Source organism: Aquila chrysaetos, chromosome 19 (genome assembly GCF_900496995.4).
Source record: "Aquila chrysaetos chrysaetos chromosome 19, bAquChr1.4, whole genome shotgun sequence".
Lineage (NCBI taxonomy): Eukaryota > Metazoa > Chordata > Aves > Accipitriformes > Accipitridae > Aquila > Aquila chrysaetos.
The window spans coordinates 27,387,868-27,405,048 of record NC_044022.1 but is presented as its reverse complement, the minus strand read 5'-3'; the positions used below and the strand labels follow the sequence as shown (position 1 = coordinate 27,405,048).

Genomic DNA, 17,181 nt, shown 5'->3' with positions numbered 1-17,181 from the left:
ATAGTGTGTTAGTCGATGGTCTCGACAGGCACAGTTCATGTTCCCGGGGTTCTCTGGAATCGGCCGGTGAGCTTTGAGGGGGTTCATTGGGGAGTTGCCTCTCTTTCCCAGCTGGCATGATCGCTTAAGGAGGCCCCCTCCTCCAGGTGCATACACTGCACTCCTTCTCCTGGTCACTTAAGATAAGGTATCGTGGCTTCAGAGAAGCGCGGTCCCACCCTCTGTCCTCCAGGCACATACACTGTGCTCCTTCTCCTGGTCACTTGAGATAAAGAATTGCAGCTTCGGAGAAGCGTGGTCCCACCCTCTGTGGGGCCCTCTCCTCCAGCCACATTGTCCTGTTCACAAAACTCCAGCATTTTTACAGAGGCCGTTTTCCCCACCAAAGTTCTTTAATGAATGTTTGATACTGACTGTAATTCGTCAGACCATCACAGCGAAGTGTGGCCGTCCCTCCCTCCTGCCACTACCGAGCAGGAAATGCCGGGCATCGGGCACCTCGACACGCCGGGACCCCCGGACCCCGCCACGCCGCTGGAGCTCATGGTAAGACCGGGGCCCCGAGGGGACATGCCTGCCCTGCTCTGCCCTGCCCTGGGCTGCAGGAGCCTCTGCTCCCAGTGCCGGACACCCACGGGGTGCAGCTCACCCTCCACAGCCCTGTTGCAGCTGGCCCCACTGGGAACCCCCGCAGTGAGCCGTGGTTGTGGTGGGAGCAGCACGGGGAATGTCTGGATCCTATAGGGGTTTCTGCAGATCGTTGTCCCTTAGCCACCCACATGCCAAGGTGATGGCCAGCCTTTGGGTCTCAGCCCAGCTCGGTTCCTCTTGCAATCCCTCCGCCATGGAGCAGTGCCCTTTCTCCATCCCTGACGGGTGGACCTTGCAATGTGCCCCGCGGCTGCAGTTTGGCAGAGCTGCCGGGATTTCTCAGGGCGCACAAAGCAGCTGGAGCCCGGTGTCCCCTTGGGCACAGGGCAGGTCTCCCACCCATCTGGAGGGCTCTGGGGAGCCTGTGCCCGGCAAAGCCAGTTCTCCTCTTGAGGGCAGGTGGGGCAGATGCTTTTCAGAGGCCAGAGCATCTCTGTAAAGAGCTGAAGGGAGCCCACTGCTCTCCCTTTTCTCAGGGCCGCAGGTCACTTCTAGGGTGTGGGGCTGTTAAGGGCAAGTTGGGTGCGGGTGCAGGCTGCTGCCTGAGGGGCTATGCAGGCAAATTTCCTTCTGGGGGACAGAGAGAGTGGGACAGGCAAGACGAGGGGGTCACAGCTCCCAGGTAACCCCAGACAGTATGGGGTACATGAATGGTGGGGGAGATGGGGCTGCTCAGCAGTCCCCTATGTGCAGCCCCTGTGGTCTGGCCTGGGGGGGCCTGCCTTTCCTTCCTGAGACCCCCCTCTTCTCTCCAGGCAGTCCAATGTTGCTGGGGAGGATGGTCGAGATCTGTCCTGGAGAAACCTGGGGAAAGCTGCAGCCTAGGTGGCAGAAGGGACCTCCAAAGAAGGACCATGGGGCTGGAGCAGCCTCTGCAGTCTGGTTTGGGGGAATCCCTCCATCCTTTCCAGGGTGGCAGGACATGTGCCCAAGGAGGCGGGTGCTGGTGAAAGGGATCACAGCCCCAAACCCTGCCATGACCTTGCAGCTCCCCATGGCATTGCTGGCTGTGCCCTAGGAGCAGAGCATCTGTCCCCGCCGGGGCCCCACCAAGCCGCTGGCCAGCTGCAGGAGTATTTGGGGCAGTAACTCACAATAACAAATGAGGCACAACATCCCCATTCCCTCTCCCCACCACGCTCATTCCCCCTTCAGCAGAGGTGCCAGCAGGATCAGGGTGCAGGTTTCAGGGCTAGCGAGAGGTGCGAGTCCCCATTGCCCTGCTGGTCCCCCACCTCTGTGCCAAGCAATGTTCTGCACGGTCCACATGGCATCAGGTCTCCCCTTGCTGTGCCTGGCATCTCTTTTTCCCGGTGCAGCATGAGCTGATAGCTCCAGCCCTTGCTCGCAGGTCTCCTGGCCAGGCGTGTGGGCAGGACCCCGGCAAAGGTGGGAGCTGGAGGTGGCCTCACGGGCCTCAGAGGCACTGGACAGGAGGGCTTTGACAAGCAGGGCATCAAGCAGTGGCAAGCACCCCTGCACCCACTGTCATCTGCCCGGTGCAGGGCTGGGTGCCAATCCGGGCAGTCCCTGTGTTTAGATAGTCCTGGGTGCATAAGACAGAGCGGAGGTGAAAACCCATCGGCAGGGGAGTGGGTGAATGTCAGCTGCTGACTTTCACACTACGGGAGGATCTGCTGGATCAAACCTGCCCAGGGTTTTAGGGCTGGGGTCTGCCCGGACCTGCGCTGGCTCCTGGAACCTGAGGAGGAGCACAGAGCTCTGGGCCAGCCCGAGCCTCCCATGTGCCATAGCATGGGCCATGGCGGGGTCCCGCTGGGCAGGTTTCGGGGAAAGCCTCAAAGCCCCTTTGGGAACCAGATGCTTTTTCAGGGAGAGCTTGGCCATGCCCAGCCCTGTCGAGGGGCCTTGCAGGGTTTGCAGCTTACAGCCAGTGGTTCCTGATGCTTTGCCCACCTCCGCAGGCCAACAACCTCCAGATGGAGGGTCCAACCACTGACCCCACCAGCCAGCCCTGGCCGGGGCCCCCACCCCAGCCTGAGATCCCAGCCCCCAGCTCGCACCGGGAGACCTGGACCGGCAAGTACAAGTTCCTGCTGTCCTGCCTGGGCTACTCTGTGGGGCTGGGCAACATCTGGCGCTTTCCCTACCTGTGTTACCGCAACGGAGGAGGTGGGTCCCTGCTGTGGGCATACACGTCCCTTCCTGGGCACTCGGGCACTGCTCACTTCTGGATGGAGGCCAGGAGCATGGGGGGCTGGGATGGACAATGTGATGGTACACGGGGGCTGTGCTCACCAGGACAGCAAACATGGGTGCTGGCAGGATTCAGGGTCTTGTGTTGCCCGCCACCACTTTAATCCCACCGTGAAGACCACAGGGAAAGATGCTTTAAGAGTTCAGAGCATCTCCACATGTGTCTGCCAGGGACTTCTCCTGCTGGGGCTGTCCTGTGCAGCCCAGAGATGCGCCTGCCTCTGGGATCAGCCTGGGGCAGCCTGCAACACTGTCCTGGGTGGTTTGGGCCAAAAAGTGTTGCCTCCAGGCAAAGCCCCTCTGCAGAGCATCTCTGCCCCCCCTCCCCCGGAGAAGTGGGGCTTGGCCAGAAAGGCAGTGACCCCCCTGCAGCACTGTCAGCTCCTCCGCAGCAGTGGTAACAGGGACCGTCTGGTGCCATGCAGCTGCGAGCTGTTGTGCATGATGCGTGGAGGTGCCCATCCACTGTAAAATCCAATTCAGTCAGCCAGGAGCACCCAGGAAGGCGGCCAAGCAAGGGCAATAACCTACCACATTTCTGGGGAAGGACAAAGTGCAGGGAGCTCAGCATGTAGCTGGTGCCTGGTGGCAATGCCCCAGGATGCAGTGCCACGTCTTTGCACTGTGGGACAGGAGAAACCTCCCCAAAGGTCATTCCTGAGCCCCTCGCTGCTTCTGCTGCTCTGATGTTGTCTCCTCCTCTTGCACCCAGCTGGAGGGCCCACCTTTCCCTATCTGGCCCTTGCCAGCTTTGCTGTTCCTCCAACCCACGTTGCTCTGCCCGCTGGCATCTCCCTTTATGCTGGGCATCGCAGAAGTCTGCACTGCTCTGCTGCTGCCTTGGGATCCCCGATGCTCTGTGGGCTCGCAGCCTGCCCAGCCCCGCAGCCTGCCCTCCCCAGAGCAGTCTGCGGGGCTTTTATTGCGCTGGCTTTCTACACTCACTCCAAACTGCCCAGTTAAATTAGTGATTTCCCCTTTGCCCTGTGGATGTTCCTTAAATGACTGTAACTGAAGTAATTTGCTAACAGGCCAACCGACTTGTTCGGGGCACGGCCGGATGGCAGGTGTGCTTCTGCGGTGGCAGAAGCAGCCACGCATGGGACACAGGACTGTGGGACCACGCATCGTGCTCCATAGCCCCCTGCCCTGCTCTCCGGCGATCCCTGACACCGCAGGTGTCCCCAGCTGAGCCGATGCGAGCCGGCCTGGCTCCGAAATGCCCTGCCTCGCATGCACTCACCCCTGCTGCCCGCTGGGGCTGGCACCCATCCCTGTGATGGCGCACAGGTCTGGGGCAGCACCGGTGCCTTGGCAGGACATGCCGGGGCTGTGCCCTTTGCACCTTGCCTAACTGGGGAGGAATTTGGCCCTTGGGGCAGGGCTCGCTGGTGGGTGATAGGACTACCATACCCCGTGCTGGGGCTGGGGTGCAGGGTTGGCTGTGGATCCTCCTGGGGAAGCATCTCCTCCTTCCCGAGGGGCTGCACGGCCTGCCCTGCCCTAGCACCAAGGCTGGGGAGGGGGCATCATAAAATCATTTAGGTTGGAAAAGACCTTCAAGATCATCGAGTCCAACCATCATCCATGCCCACTAAACCATGTTATGGAGTAGCGAAAGGAGAAGCGGCTGCTCCCATGCATGGGAGCTGCTGCGGACACCGGTGTGTGCCCTGGGGCACGGGGGCACCTTGCCACCACGGGGATGGGGTGGCAGTGGGGTGACCTGCTCCGGAGACTGGGGACACAGACACAGCCGTCCCCACTCGCTGCAGTCTCCCCCATCATGGGGGATGGCTGCAGAGGACACCGGGCTTTCCCCTTGCTGCAGACACCCCGAGCCTCCCGCTCCCGGTGCTCCCACCACCCATCACGCCCCTCGCTCCCCAGCCCTCTCCTGGGACACGGCTGCCTGCGGGCAGGGGCTGCCTGCACCCCACGGGGCCATGCGTGCCCAAAGCCGGGTGCTCCCGGAGGGCGGGAGACGGGCTGTGCTGCGGGAGCCTTGCGGGGTGCATCGCCCCGCGGAACCCACAGATCCCTTCTCCCAGCAAGGCGAGGGCGGCTTCGGCCGGGCACAGCGATCGGTGTGCTGGCCACTGGATGTCACTGCCGGCCGCCCGGCCGTGCAGGGCCCACGCTGCCCGTGGGCAACCGCCGAGGCGGGGCTGGACACTGCCCATGGGCACTGCCCGGCACCCACGGGGGACGAGGAGGAGGCATCAGCCAAAGGAGGTGGGGGCCAGCAGGAGAAATGGGGGTGCAGGGGGAGCGGCTGCCCCCTTGGCCCTCCACCCCAAAGGATGGGGATGGTGGGGGACAGGCAGTCGTGGGGGTTTTTATCCCAAAGCCGTGGAGCTGGGGAGGTCGGGAGGTTTGTTCCCGTGCGGCACCGCTTGCAGAAGGCCCCAGTACCCGCGTCGGACCGGCAGTAAAGCAGCCAGAGCCACCATTTCCCAGCATTATGGGCAGAGCAGGGACACACTACACTACCTCGGTCCCACTGCCCGGTCTCCCGGCCCCACGGACGGTGCCTCCAGCTGCAGGGAGCCAGCGGGACTGGGGCACCATCGCCCCTCGCTCCCAGCCTCTGCCAACAGCCAAGCAGGAGTTACCGGTGTCCCAATGGGGCTTTAAACCCGCGGCGGTCCCCTCCTCCCCAGGCTGAGCCCCGCAAAGCCTCTGCCAGAGCTGGCTGGTGAGTCCCCTGCAGCCTGCGCAGCAGATGCAGAGGCAGCCTGCTCCCCCCAGCACTGCACTAATGAGTGCCAGGCTAATGAGCAGTCAGCCCCACATCTGGTCTGTCAGTGAGGCTGCGGGGGAGCGGGGTTTGAATACGGCATCGTGGCTGGAGAGCTGCTCCCCTGCGGGGAACGGCTATTGCTGCGCCAGAGCTTTGCCACTGGGAGAGCATGGGCTTGGGCTGCAGCTGGCTGCCAGCTGGGAAATGGCGATTTCTCCCCTGGAAAATGTCCTTTTCCAGCACAAATTTGGCCTGGCTGAAGTTGCAAGGAGCAGGATTTCCTCCACAGAGAATGCCATTGGTGAGACAAGCTGTGTAAAGATGCAGATGTCAGTGTATTGCCAGAGGAAACTCCGGGATCTGCTGTGGGTGCATCCCATGGTCCTGAGCATCCCATGGCCCCGAGCACCACTGCAGCACCCACAGCTGCACCCCAGCGCAGCTCCCACCACCCATTCCAAGCCAGGGCCAGCAGGATCCCACCAGCTCCCAGCTCAGGCCCCCGCTGCAGGGCTCATGGGGAACTCATCTGCTGAGGACAGCCCCCAGGATGGACCCAGCAGCCCCGGGGTCTTTCCCTGCTCCGCTGCATCCTGCCCGGACACGTGTCCCCGCCATGGGTCCAAACCCTGCATGTCTGTCCTCTGGGAAGCCCAGACTAGTGCCGGCCACCCCCCCGACCCACTCCCTCTCTCCTCCCAGGTGTCTTCCTCATCCCCTACTTCATCACGTTGCTCGTCATGGGGCTGCCCCTCTTCCTGATGGAGCTGAGCCTGGGTCAGTACGGAGCCGCGGGGCCCATCACTGTCTGGAAGTGCTGCCCGCTGCTGAAAGGTGGGGCTGGGGGCCGGGGACACCTCTCCTTCCTGCCCCCGCAGCCACTGGGGCCGGCTGGGCTGTGGGAAGGGGTGTGGGGTGGGCACGGGGCTGGGACACCGTCTTGGTGAGGTCCCAGTCTGCACCCCAAGTCCCTGGGCAGCCCTGGGCAGGTCTCCTGCTGCCTCTCCAGCCCCTTGAACCCACAGAGGGGCCGGGGGTCTGTGGGATGCGGGCAGACCCCTGCCTGCCCCCCTCCCTCAGCAGCCCCTCTCTTCACGCAGGCATTGGCATTGCCATGCTGATCGTGTCCTCCCTGCTGTCCCTCTACTACAACGTCATCATTGCTTGGGCTCTCTACTACCTGGGCTCCTCCTTCCAGAGCCCCCTGCCCTGGTCCTGCGATGCCCCCGGGAACGCGTACCTCTGCCAGGTTGGTGGTCCCTGGGCGGCAGCTTTGTGGGGTCCAGTCCCGGGGTGGGATGCTGCGGGGCCAGACGCCACAGAAAGACCGGGCAGGTGGTTTCTCTCCAGAGAAGCTTTGCCTGCAGCAGAAGAGGAGGGTCAGGCTGGGGCTGGGGCCGGGAGGGACGTCGGGGATGGTGGCGATGGCAGTTGGTGGTGACGGTGACCTGCCGGGGCTGTGTGTTGCAGAATGCCTCAGGGATTGTCAGTGCCAGCGAGGTTTTCTGGAAGTAAGTCCCTGCGTGGCCGCATCAATGTGTGCCTCCCTTGGACCGTGTCTGGGGGTCCGGCCCCGGCTCCATCTCTCCTGGTCCCGAAGGGATGGGGCTGAGCCCCCGCGGGCAGTGGTCAGTGACGCCGGAGGCTTTGTGAGGGGGAAGGGGTGGGTGAGGACACTGCGGAGGCGAGGAGGGTGCCTCGCGTCCCCCGTCCCGCTGACCCGCGTTCCCGCGTCACAGCGAGCAGGTGCTGGGGGTGACGCACAGCTCCGGCCTCGGGGACCCTGGCACCGTGCAGTGGCCCCTTGCCCTGTGCCTGCTAGCAGCCTGGATCATTGTCGTCTTCTGCACGCTGAAGGGCATCCACAGTTCAGGCAAGGTGAGGGGCGGTGTGTGGGGGCTGCGGAGGGGGCTGCCGTGCTGGCGGAGAGGGGCTGAGCTGAGCCGTGCCCTGCGCAGATGGTGTACTTCATGGGCACCTTTCGCTACCTGCTCATCCTCACCCTCATCATCTGGGGGGCCACGCTGGACGGCTCCCTCGACGGCGTCCGCTTCTACCTCTCCTTGGACTGGAGCAGGCTGTGGAGTGCCCAGGTAACCCCGCAGCAGGGCTGGGCGTTCCCTGATGGCAGCGATCGCCCCAGCTGGGGCCGGTGGGGCAGGCTGGGCTGGGGAGTCCTGCAGCCCCCCCGCACCATCATCCCCCAGGTGTGGAGCGACGCGTCCTCGCAGATCTTCTATTCCCTGGGCATCGGGTTCGGGGGGCTGGTCTCCATGGCCTCCCACAACGAGTTTGACAACAACATCATCCGGTGAGCGGGGCCGGGTCGCGAGGGGCACGGGGGGTGCGGGCTGTCGGGGCAGCCCCGGGTTGCAGCTGGGGAGGAGCAGGGTGGTGATGGGGAGGTCTGAGCCCCACGGCCCATCGGGATGCCCCCATCTCCATCCTCACCTCACGGGCATGGGGCTGTGATGCCCTTCCCAGCAGGAAAACCTTGGTCCTTGCCATTGGGAGCTGCTGCACCAACTTCATTGCCGGCTTTGCCATCTTCTCGGTGCTGGGGCACATGGCCTGGAGGAACCAAGTCCCTGTGGGCAGTGTCACCGACTCAGGTATGGGCTCGGGGACGGGGGACTCATGCTGTGCCATGCCTGGGGACATCCTGGTGCTCTGCACAGGGATGGGGCCACGGGGCTGCAGCTGAGCTCACATCCAGGCTGGCTACCGGTGTGCTGGACTTATCCTGTCTTATCATGGCGTGTCCTTTCACACTTCCCTTTGTCTCACCTCGCAGGCCCTGGGCTGACGTTCGTGGCATACCCTGAAGCCCTCTCCCTGCTGCCCATGTCCCCGCTCTGGTCCGTCCTCTTCTTCCTGATGCTTTTCACGCTGGGAGTGATTACTTCGGTGATTGTCAGCTCGGGCAGCCCCATGTCCCTCCCCGTGCCTGGCCTTGGGGTGCCAGGGACACCCCGTCTCGGGCATGCAGATGGCATGAAGTGCACGGGCCAGGAGCATGAGGGTGGTGCTGGGGTGGGGGGGGGTGCATGGCCCCATGCATGTGGGGCTGCACCCAAGGCGATGGGGCAGGGGTGCAGCCACATCCCACTGGCACTGGCCATGGGTTTCTCCACGTGCCCAGGTGTCACAGGGATGGGGATGCACATGGGGACAGTGCCCTGCAAAGTCCCCTCTGTAAGGACTGTCCCCAGTGCCCAGTCTGGGGGAGGCAGGGACTGGGACACTCCCCCCCACTGACATCCCCTGTCCCTCAGTTTGAGAACATTAAGGGCATCACCACAGCCATCCTGGACGAGTTCCCGGACCCGCACAACTGGAGGAGTAAGGTGGCGTTGCTGGGTGCTCTCTGTACCTCCTTCTACCTGCTGGGGCTCCTGCTGGTCACCCAGGTATGGCATCCCCTGCACCCCCATCCAGCGGCACCCAGCACCCTTGGGGTGATGCCAGGGTGGAGGTTGGGGAACAGCCTCCTCTCCCAATCTCTGCACAAGTGGTTAGGTGGGAGGATGGAGGGCTATTCATAGGCCCTGGCATCAACACTGTCCATGGCAGGGGGTGCCCTGCGCCCACCCTGCTGCCCTGAGCTGTGCTGACCCTGTCCCTCACCACCTCGCAGGGAGGCATATTCTGGTTCACCCTCATTGACAAGTACAGCACCGGCTTTGGGCTGATCACTGTCTCCCTCTTCATGTGCCTGGGCATCGCCTTCTGCTACGGTGAGCGGAGTGGGTGGCCCTGGGGTACGCTGCAGGCACAGGGTATTTACAGCACAGGGCAGCCCCTGGCTACCGCGCTGCCAAGGTTTGGCATTCCTGGTGCTCGTGGCAAACCGCGGCCAGGCTCTGTAGGGTGCACCTGCAGCTGTGGAGAGCTTGGAGCTCGGGTGGGCAGGGAGTTACCCCCCCGTCCTGCTGCCCACACGGAGCTCAGCCCTGCAAGGAGATGGTGCAAAGCTGAGGTGCAATTTTCCCTGCGTATGGGGGATGCAATTTCTTTTCCACCACCAAAGCATGGTGGATGTTCAGCACCGCCACTGCTGGCACGGCTCAGCCCGAGCACGGGGTGTCGCAGGTGCCCAGGAGCGGGTGCACCCGGCAGGGCCATGCGGAGGGCAGGCAGGGGCTCGGCCATGACCCTCTCCTGGGGTGCCTGCAGGTGTGAACCAGTTCTGCCAGGACATCATGCACATGATCTGCCAGTGCCCACCCTGGTACAGGTACATGCTGGGCTACTTCAAGGCGTGCTGGGCCTTCTTTACCCCCTGCCTGCTGCTGGTGAGCACCGAGCACCCTCCTGGGGCTGGAGGTCGAGGGGAGAAGAGCTCCCCTCCCTCCATCTCTCCCTCCCCTCTGAGAGGGGCAGCTCTTGCCATGGGTTTGGAGCGGGGCTGCCCGGTCCCAGTGCCCCCCCGGGCCTGTCTGTGGCTGCTGGAGGGAGCTCAGGGCACCCCTGGGGGTCCCTGTGGCTCCCAGCCTGGCCAAGACCCTGGGGCCAGGCGGTGCCGAGGCGTCACGTTGCTTGTGCCCGCTCTGCCCTTCAGACCGTGCTCATCTGCGCCTGCCTGGACATACACCGTGTGCCCCTGCACCATGGCACCTACGAGTACCCCACCTGGGGCACGAGCCTCAGCATCTGTATGGGCATCCTCACCTGCCTGCAGGTCCCGCTCTGGGCCGTCGTGGCCCTGTGCCGTGAGTCGGGGACGCTGAGAAACGTGAGTGTGCGAGGCGGGATGGGGCACGGGGACGGGGCGGGGGCAGACCAGGGGCTGCCCCGATGCTGGGGATGGGGCAGGAGAGGCTGGCGACGGAGCAGAGGCGATGCTGTCCCTTCCCCAAGAGAGAAAAAGGGCTGGAGCTGCGGGGCCGGGGCGAGAGGTGGGGTCTGAGCCCCTCCGGCACCGTGCCCGCTGCTGCCCCTTCCTGCAGTGACGCTGCCCTCTGCCCCGCGGGGGCTCAGGGCAGCCCCTGCTCACCCTTGCCCACGCTCAGCGCTTCCAGAAAGCCATCCAGCCCCTGCACTCCTGGAGGGCAGCCGCTGGCCGCAACGTGGCTGGAGACGTCATTGCGAGGCGTTCACCATCACCCTGACCAGCGGCGACTTCACCACGCTGCCCCACGGCAGCAGTGAAGACTGATGGCGGCCCCGGGGCACCCCACGTCCTTGCACGGAGCCCCCCGGGAAGATGGGACCCACTGATGATGGATGGGGACACCCGCCGGGGGCTGGCTGCTGGTTGCACGTGGCTCCCCTTGTGCCGTCACCATCACCCATCCCGGCAGATGATAATCACTGATCCCAGCACGTAATGCTTTTTCCTGGAAATGTTCTGCACGCTCCAAAGGTGTTTCTGGGGGACTTTGTGAGCAGGACCGGCTGCCCGGGCCGTGCTCCAGCCCTTCGCTTGCCTCTGGGCAGTTGCCACATCTCGTTGGAGTGGTTTGGGGGCAGCTGCGTGCGTCCCTGGCCCCAACCCTCAGCTCTCCCAGCAGGGCAGGCTGCCGGCAGTGTCCCTGGCAGCGGCAGCCACCTTGGGCAGGGGCCAGGCTGGCCAAGCCCACCGTGGCAGTGGGAACGGCACGCTGACCCCCGGGTGGGGGACTCCAGGCCCCCCCCCCAGCTGCCTCCCAGGCGGTGCTCGGGACCAGCGGCTCTGGCACGGCTGTTACCGCTGCGCTGCAGGGCTGGACTGGCCCAGCAGCCAATTTCAAGCCCCCAGCCCAGGGCAGGTCCCCACTCGCCCATCCCGGCCCCAGGAGCAGCACGGCGCAGGCAAGAGTGGCAAGGGCCGCCCCGTGGTTGGGTTTGTAGCCTCAGGGCGGCTGTGAGCGCATGATGCGTTTGCTGATGCTGCAATAAAGCTCCATTTTCCAGAACGCTGTTGCCGCGTGCTGCTCGCCGTGCTGGGCTGAGCCGGGGATGTGCCCACGCGTGCCGGTGCCTGCACCGGGGTCCCTGCTGGCCTCCGCGCCGCAGGGTGCCACCACCACCCCGTGCTGTGCTGTGGCTGTCGTGCAGCACAAGCGGGGAGGGATCCCGCACCGACTGCCCCACCGATGCACCGGAGCCCTGCGGGACCTGGGTGCGGCTCCTTTGGGACAGGCCAGATCCTGCTGCGTCCTCTCCCTGCACGCAACCGCTGGCCTGATGCCCCCGTGCTGCCTGGCTGTGGGGTCCCAGCCCACGGGGCCTCATCCTGCTGCCTGCCCGCAGGCTCAGCACCGGGCTGCCTAGGGAGAGCATCTCACCGGCTTCAGCTGCAGGAGCAGAGGGGTGCGAGCGGAGAGAGACTTTGGCAGGGGCTGAGGTTGCCTTGGGCCAGGTCAGCAGCTGGTTCCTTGTCGGGGAAGCTGAGGGGGCCCCAGGGAAGTGCTTTAACCCCGGTCCCAATGACCGTCTGTCCTTCCTACAAGTCTCCAGCCCCTGCCGTGCTCTCCCCGTGCTCCTGCTGGTGATGTATGGGTGATATATGGCTCTGCCGCCGCGTCGGTGGGACGAGACTGTCCCTCAGCAGCAGAAACGGGGCAGCACCAGCGGCTCGCAGCATGGCCCATCGCCCCTGCGCCGACCCGGACGGCACGGGGTTATTTTTGGCGCTGAGCAGAAGTGCGTGATCCAGACCCCGTGGGAGAGGACTCTGCTCACGGCCCGGGGATCGCAGGGTCCTGGCGCATGGCCCTAGTGCAGGGGGGCAGGTGGGGGAAGAGCCAGGGTGTCCATCTGTCCCCGCTGTCCGCTGGCCAAGCCAGGGCAGCGGGGGCTGGCTGCTGGGGGCATGGTCCCCAGAGAGCCTCCCCACCACTGGCAGGCACCCAGTGCCCCCATCCGCCTCACATGGGACCCCCGCTCTGCAGCCTGGGAAGGGCTGGAAGAAGAGAGCAGCAGATGCCGGCTCGTAAAATAGACTACATGCTTTATTGGATTTAAAAGTTTTATGAAATGACCAAAAAAAAAAAAAAAAAAAATATCAAGAGTTGGCAGATGCGTCAACAGTTGCCGTTTGGTGGATCCCCAACCCCTTCTCCAGAAGCATCAACAGGTCTCCGCCACCACAAGCAGTGCCACTGGGCCCCCGGCTCCAGCCCGGGCAGCCCCTGCTCGCAGGGTGCCCACGGGGTCCCACCGCCGCCGGCCCCGCTCCCGGGGGGTGGCCGAGCCGCTCCGAGCACGTCCTGCCCACGGCGGCGGGGTGCCCATGGCAGCAGCCCCCACCACGGGGGCCGAGCGCGGCATGTCCCCCCCCCCGCCCCGCACCTCGGAGCAGCCGCGGGGAAATGCAGGCACTTAGTCATTTAGAGGAATTTTTCACTTATCTCAAAGCAACAGTGTAATTGTCTAACTACCACCTACGAAACAAAAAACACCTTTATAGCCCTTCCTGTATTGTCAACATACACATATATATTACTCTGGCATAAAGCAAGGCCCCGGGGGGCTTTCAGCATCCCGCCCTGCCTCCTCTTCTTCCCCTGCCAGATGTGCATCCTCCTCTGCCCACGGCAAGCAAAGCAGCCAGGATGACCTCGGGCAGCAGCCCACCTCCGGGGACGTGTCGGACGGTGGCACTGGGGGGGGGCTTGGGACGGAGGGGGCAGCTGGGGCAGGGAGCCCGGGTTTGGTGGAGAGCTCAGGGGGGTCGTGTCGTGCCAGGCAGCAGCCTCGAGGGATGCGGGAGGGCGGCCGGGGGCTCCTCTGCCAGCCCCGGCGCGGGGGGCTGCGGGGCTGTGCCTGGGGGGAGCAGGGCTTGGCCGTGGGACGGAGCGAGGTTCATCCCTGGGGATGGGGTCACCCCCGGGGACGGGCTCAGCCCTCGGATGGAGCAGGGCTCGTCCCACCGTCGCTGCCCCGAGCCGGGGACTCCCCGTCAGCGGCCAGGGCCGCGATGGTGGAAGCGCACCAAGGTGAGGGCTCCGAGCAGCAGGATGCAACCCGCAGCCTGCCGACAGAGGACGGGAAGAGCCGCCGAGCCCCGGGCAGCGGCCTGGGACGGACCGAGACCGGCCGCAGGCTGTGCCGGCACCGAAGGGCGGCAGGGCACGGGCCACGGGCTGGCACGGCCAGGCAGACCCCAGCCTCCGGCTGGAGCGAGCGTGGCCTCGGGGCAGGGAGGACGCTGCCCGCACGGACTTCGAAGGCAGCGGGTGCCCGGGTGAGCCTCCTCCGTCCCCTGGGTGCTGGGGGAGGGTGCAGAGCCCCCGGCACCCGACCTGAGGGCGAGCGTGCTTCAGGGAGATGGAGCCAGGAGAGAGGGAGGACATTTTCAGGCTCCTGCCACCCACGTATAGCCTGCCTGTGCCCGACCAATCCCGCTGTGCCCCGCTCCCTCCCTCTGGCTCTGCCAAACCGGGACACGGGGACAGGGGACGGCCGCGCAGCCGGGACCCCCCCTCCTCTTTGTGTGGACGCGGTGGCTGGACCCGGCTCTGCACCCAACATCCCTCGGTGCTCCTCCAGCACCGGGGTCCCCGCTCCTCGCCCCACTGAGCCGTGCCCCCCGGGACGTATCTGGGTTCGGAGGAGCTGCCTCCAGCCCTGCTCCCCCCAGCACGTCCAGGGGCCTGGGGGGGAGTAAAGACGGGGGCAGCCGTGGGCTTCTCCGTGCCGGAGCAGCCGGCCCAGCATCCAACCCACCCCACTGCCACGTACAGACACCGGTGCTGCTCCGGCAGCAGCTCCCAGCCCAGTGCACGCCTCCGGCAGCGCCGTGTCCGGCGGGGCAGAGCAGCTGGGTGGGCAGCCCCGTCCCACTGGGGAAACCCAGCGGGCTGCAGCCGCCTCCGGCGCAAGCGGGAAGCGGGTTGAGGGCACGCTGCGGGCAGAGCTCCTGGATGCACGAGTACCGGCAAGGGCAGAGCCCTCCCTCGCGAGGGCATTTAACTTGCTCTTGCTTATCAAGAGCGCACAAACAGGGATTCCCCCTCCCAACCGTCATAGCGACGGGGGCCGGGGTGTAGAAAAGTGACTCACAGAAATGAGGAGAGAACCGCTGCGACATCCGCGAGGCAGCTCGCCCGAACGCTCGCACCTGAGTCACCCCGAGAGCCGAGCGGGGAGCGTGCTGCCTCCTCGGGGAGCAGCCGGCCCCGCTCCCCAGCGGGCTCCCACCACCCCGACCTTCCATACAGCCTGTGCAAAAGTTGGAAAAGGCAGAGGAACCGGAAAAAAAAAATTAATAATAATAAAAAATAAAATAAAAAAATAAAACCACGTTGAAACCAAACCCAAATGCCGTGTGGCTGAGCAGAGGCAGGAGTAACTGGAAGCCATGCACAGCAAAGCCAGGGACTGCAGCAGCCGGAAGGGGAGAAAGGGCGGCTGTTCTCTTTGGGGGGAGCGGTCGTCGTCATTTTTTTTTTTTTTTTTTTCTCAGAGATCAGGAAATAAATAAGTTTAAATAGCTCCTCCCGCTGCCGGTGTTAGGTGAGGCGACTCAGAAACGGAGGGTGCGGAGGGGAGGGCGGCGGGTGCTGGCCAGCACCCGAGCCCGCAGGGTCTGGGACGGGCGGGTGCGCCGCGTTCCCGATGCACGGCCGCCCCCCGGTCCCAGTGGGTCGCGCTCCTGGGTGGGTTTCCTCTTCCCCCCCTCCTCTCTCTACTTCTTGGGCTTCTTGAAGATCTTTAGGGGGAACTTTTTCTTGCTCTGGCCGAGGTCAACCTCATCGCCTGTCAAGCTGCTGTCCTCGTCCCCCGGGCTCTTCTTGGCAGCCAGCTGCGGGATGCGGGTGCTCTTGGCGCTGCCGGGCCGGCAGTCAGAGATGGGGGAGGGGGTGTCGGGGTCGGTGGAGCTGGGGCTGTGGGAGCGGGAGGAATCCGAGTGGGTGTGCTTGCCGGCTGTCGGGTGGCTGATCTCCCCCAGGCTGGAGGACTTCTCCATGCCGTGGTTCACCATCATCATCTTCTTCATCACCATGGGGCTCTCGGGCAGCCGGTCCGGCAAAGCCCCCAGGGCGGAGGCCTCCGCGTGCCTGCTGCCGCCGTTGGGGGTGGGCGCGCTGACGGCAGGGTGGCCGGGGGCAGCCTCCTCGATGGACCTGGTCAGCAGGTTGGGCCGGGCAGCCAGGAGCTTGGGCGCAGAGCTGGGGATACGCTGGTGGTCGCTCAGGTGCGGGATGGAGGAGTCGGAGTCGCAGTGAGTTAAGTCTCTGGGGTGGAGAGGGCGGAGGGGAGAGAGAGGTCGTTAGTGCCGCCGGCCCCGCGGCCCCGGGACGCGCGCCCGAGCCTGCACACACACAGATGCAGCGGCTGAGGGCGGCCGGCGGGCAGGGCGATGCAGGGGAACCCCCTCGGAGGCAGCCCCGTCCTGCACCGGTGGCTTGCAGCGAGGCCCCGGGGAGCAGGAGCGGGGCAGATGCCCATCCCGCTCCCGCCGCCTCGCCCGCCGGTTCTGCTCCTCCGTACCAGCGCCAGCAGGACGACCGTGGTGGGCACCCCTGGGGACGAGGGGGGCTCGTCCAGCCCGGTGCCAGCACACGAGGCAAAGCCACTCGCCGCTGCAGGCAGGCAGGGCTGCCCGCTGCCTCCCCCTGCAAGCGCAGCCCCTCTGCCCAGCACAGGTTCAGCGCCGTGGGGAGCCGAAATGAAGCACTGTACGTGGAAGCAGAACCAGGGGGATCGAGGCCCCGATCCACGAGGCAGCGGCAAGCACTCAGCCCCGAGCTCGTGGGTCCAGAGGCACCGGCCGCGGCTCCGGTGGCCGTCAGGGGCCCTCCGCCAGGCACAGCAGGGCTGGCCGGCCGCCGCTGGGCTCTGCTCAGAGCCGGCAGCTCCCTCCCGCTCCCTGAAAAACAACCCTGCCAGCCCACTTCTTTCCCATGGATCCCAGTGGGAGCTGGGCCAGGGAGCTCTCAGCATTGCACAGCTCGCCCTGACCCCCAGAGAACTGGTGCAGCTGCGAGAGCCGATGCCCTTCCAGCTGCAGGACTGGGGGCAACTTCATCAGAGGGTTCCTCTGTGCTTGCTCAGCTCGCATCTGTGTGTGCGCACGCCCGCTTCGCCCCTCCGAGCCGCGAGGCTGCGGCCTGACCGCAGCCCCCGGACAGAAAGCACCAGACCAACTGTTTCCCCCTTTTCCTGGGTCAGCTGGTGCAAACCTCTAATCCCGGAGGGAGGAATTAGAGGTTCGGCTTTCCCGCGCGAAGCCATGCCCGAGCGCGTGCTCCTGACACGCAGCTGCCTGTGGTCGCTGCCCGCAGACCCTCTGCTGCACAGCGGTTTGTGCCCCCAGCCTGGTGCCTACTTGTGATTGCAAATGGCATTAGAGCGTTGCTGCGCCAGCCCGAGGAGCTCCCAGATCCTTTCTGAAGCGGAGAGTGGGAGGTAGGAGGAGGGGAGAAATGGAAAGTCACAGCTTACGACTTCCAGCTGGGATCACCCACGTGGGTGCAACGCTGCTGTACCCGACATCCCCACGGTCCCTGCCAAAACCTGCTAGCGTGCCCGTGCAGCCGGACAAAGAGGTACACTGCTCTCGCTACCACCTACTTTAACGCTGGCCTCAAGACTCGGACGCCGCACGGCCATCCCTCCTGCCTGGGAGGGCAGGCACAGGC

The 17,181-nt window shown here is 65.0% G+C and overlaps 2 protein-coding genes across 14 annotated transcripts in view; one reads left to right on the top strand and one right to left on the bottom strand.

Moving 5' to 3' along the window:
• Positions 1-252: 252 nt before the first annotated feature.
• On the top strand, positions 253-11,508 carry LOC115353377 (sodium-dependent proline transporter-like). Its single transcript, XM_030042719.2, is given in 16 exon segments — positions 253-546; positions 2,577-2,784; positions 6,314-6,445; positions 6,712-6,860; positions 7,082-7,122; positions 7,351-7,489; positions 7,570-7,704; positions 7,819-7,922; positions 8,099-8,223; positions 8,406-8,518; positions 8,887-9,021; positions 9,249-9,348; positions 9,788-9,906; positions 10,173-10,346; positions 10,624-10,696; positions 10,699-11,508. Coding segments are annotated over 16 exon segments (1,965 nt in total). The 5' UTR covers positions 253-399; the 3' UTR covers positions 10,770-11,508.
• A 1,020-nt stretch (positions 11,509-12,528) lies between these two features.
• The window catches only part of STIM1 (stromal interaction molecule 1), a 104,229-nt gene continuing 99,576 nt past the window's right edge, over positions 12,529-17,181 (bottom strand). For 11 of the 13 annotated variants that reach the window (XM_030042720.1, XM_030042721.2, XM_041118435.1 and 8 more), the window contains one exon: positions 12,529-15,774. In XM_030042720.1, coding sequence (XP_029898580.1) covers positions 15,225-15,774 — 550 coding nt within the window. In that variant the 3' untranslated portion in view covers positions 12,529-15,224. The remainder of the gene's footprint in view (positions 15,775-17,181) is intronic. The other 2 variants (XM_041118438.1, XM_030042732.2) reach the window with 1 other exon arrangement.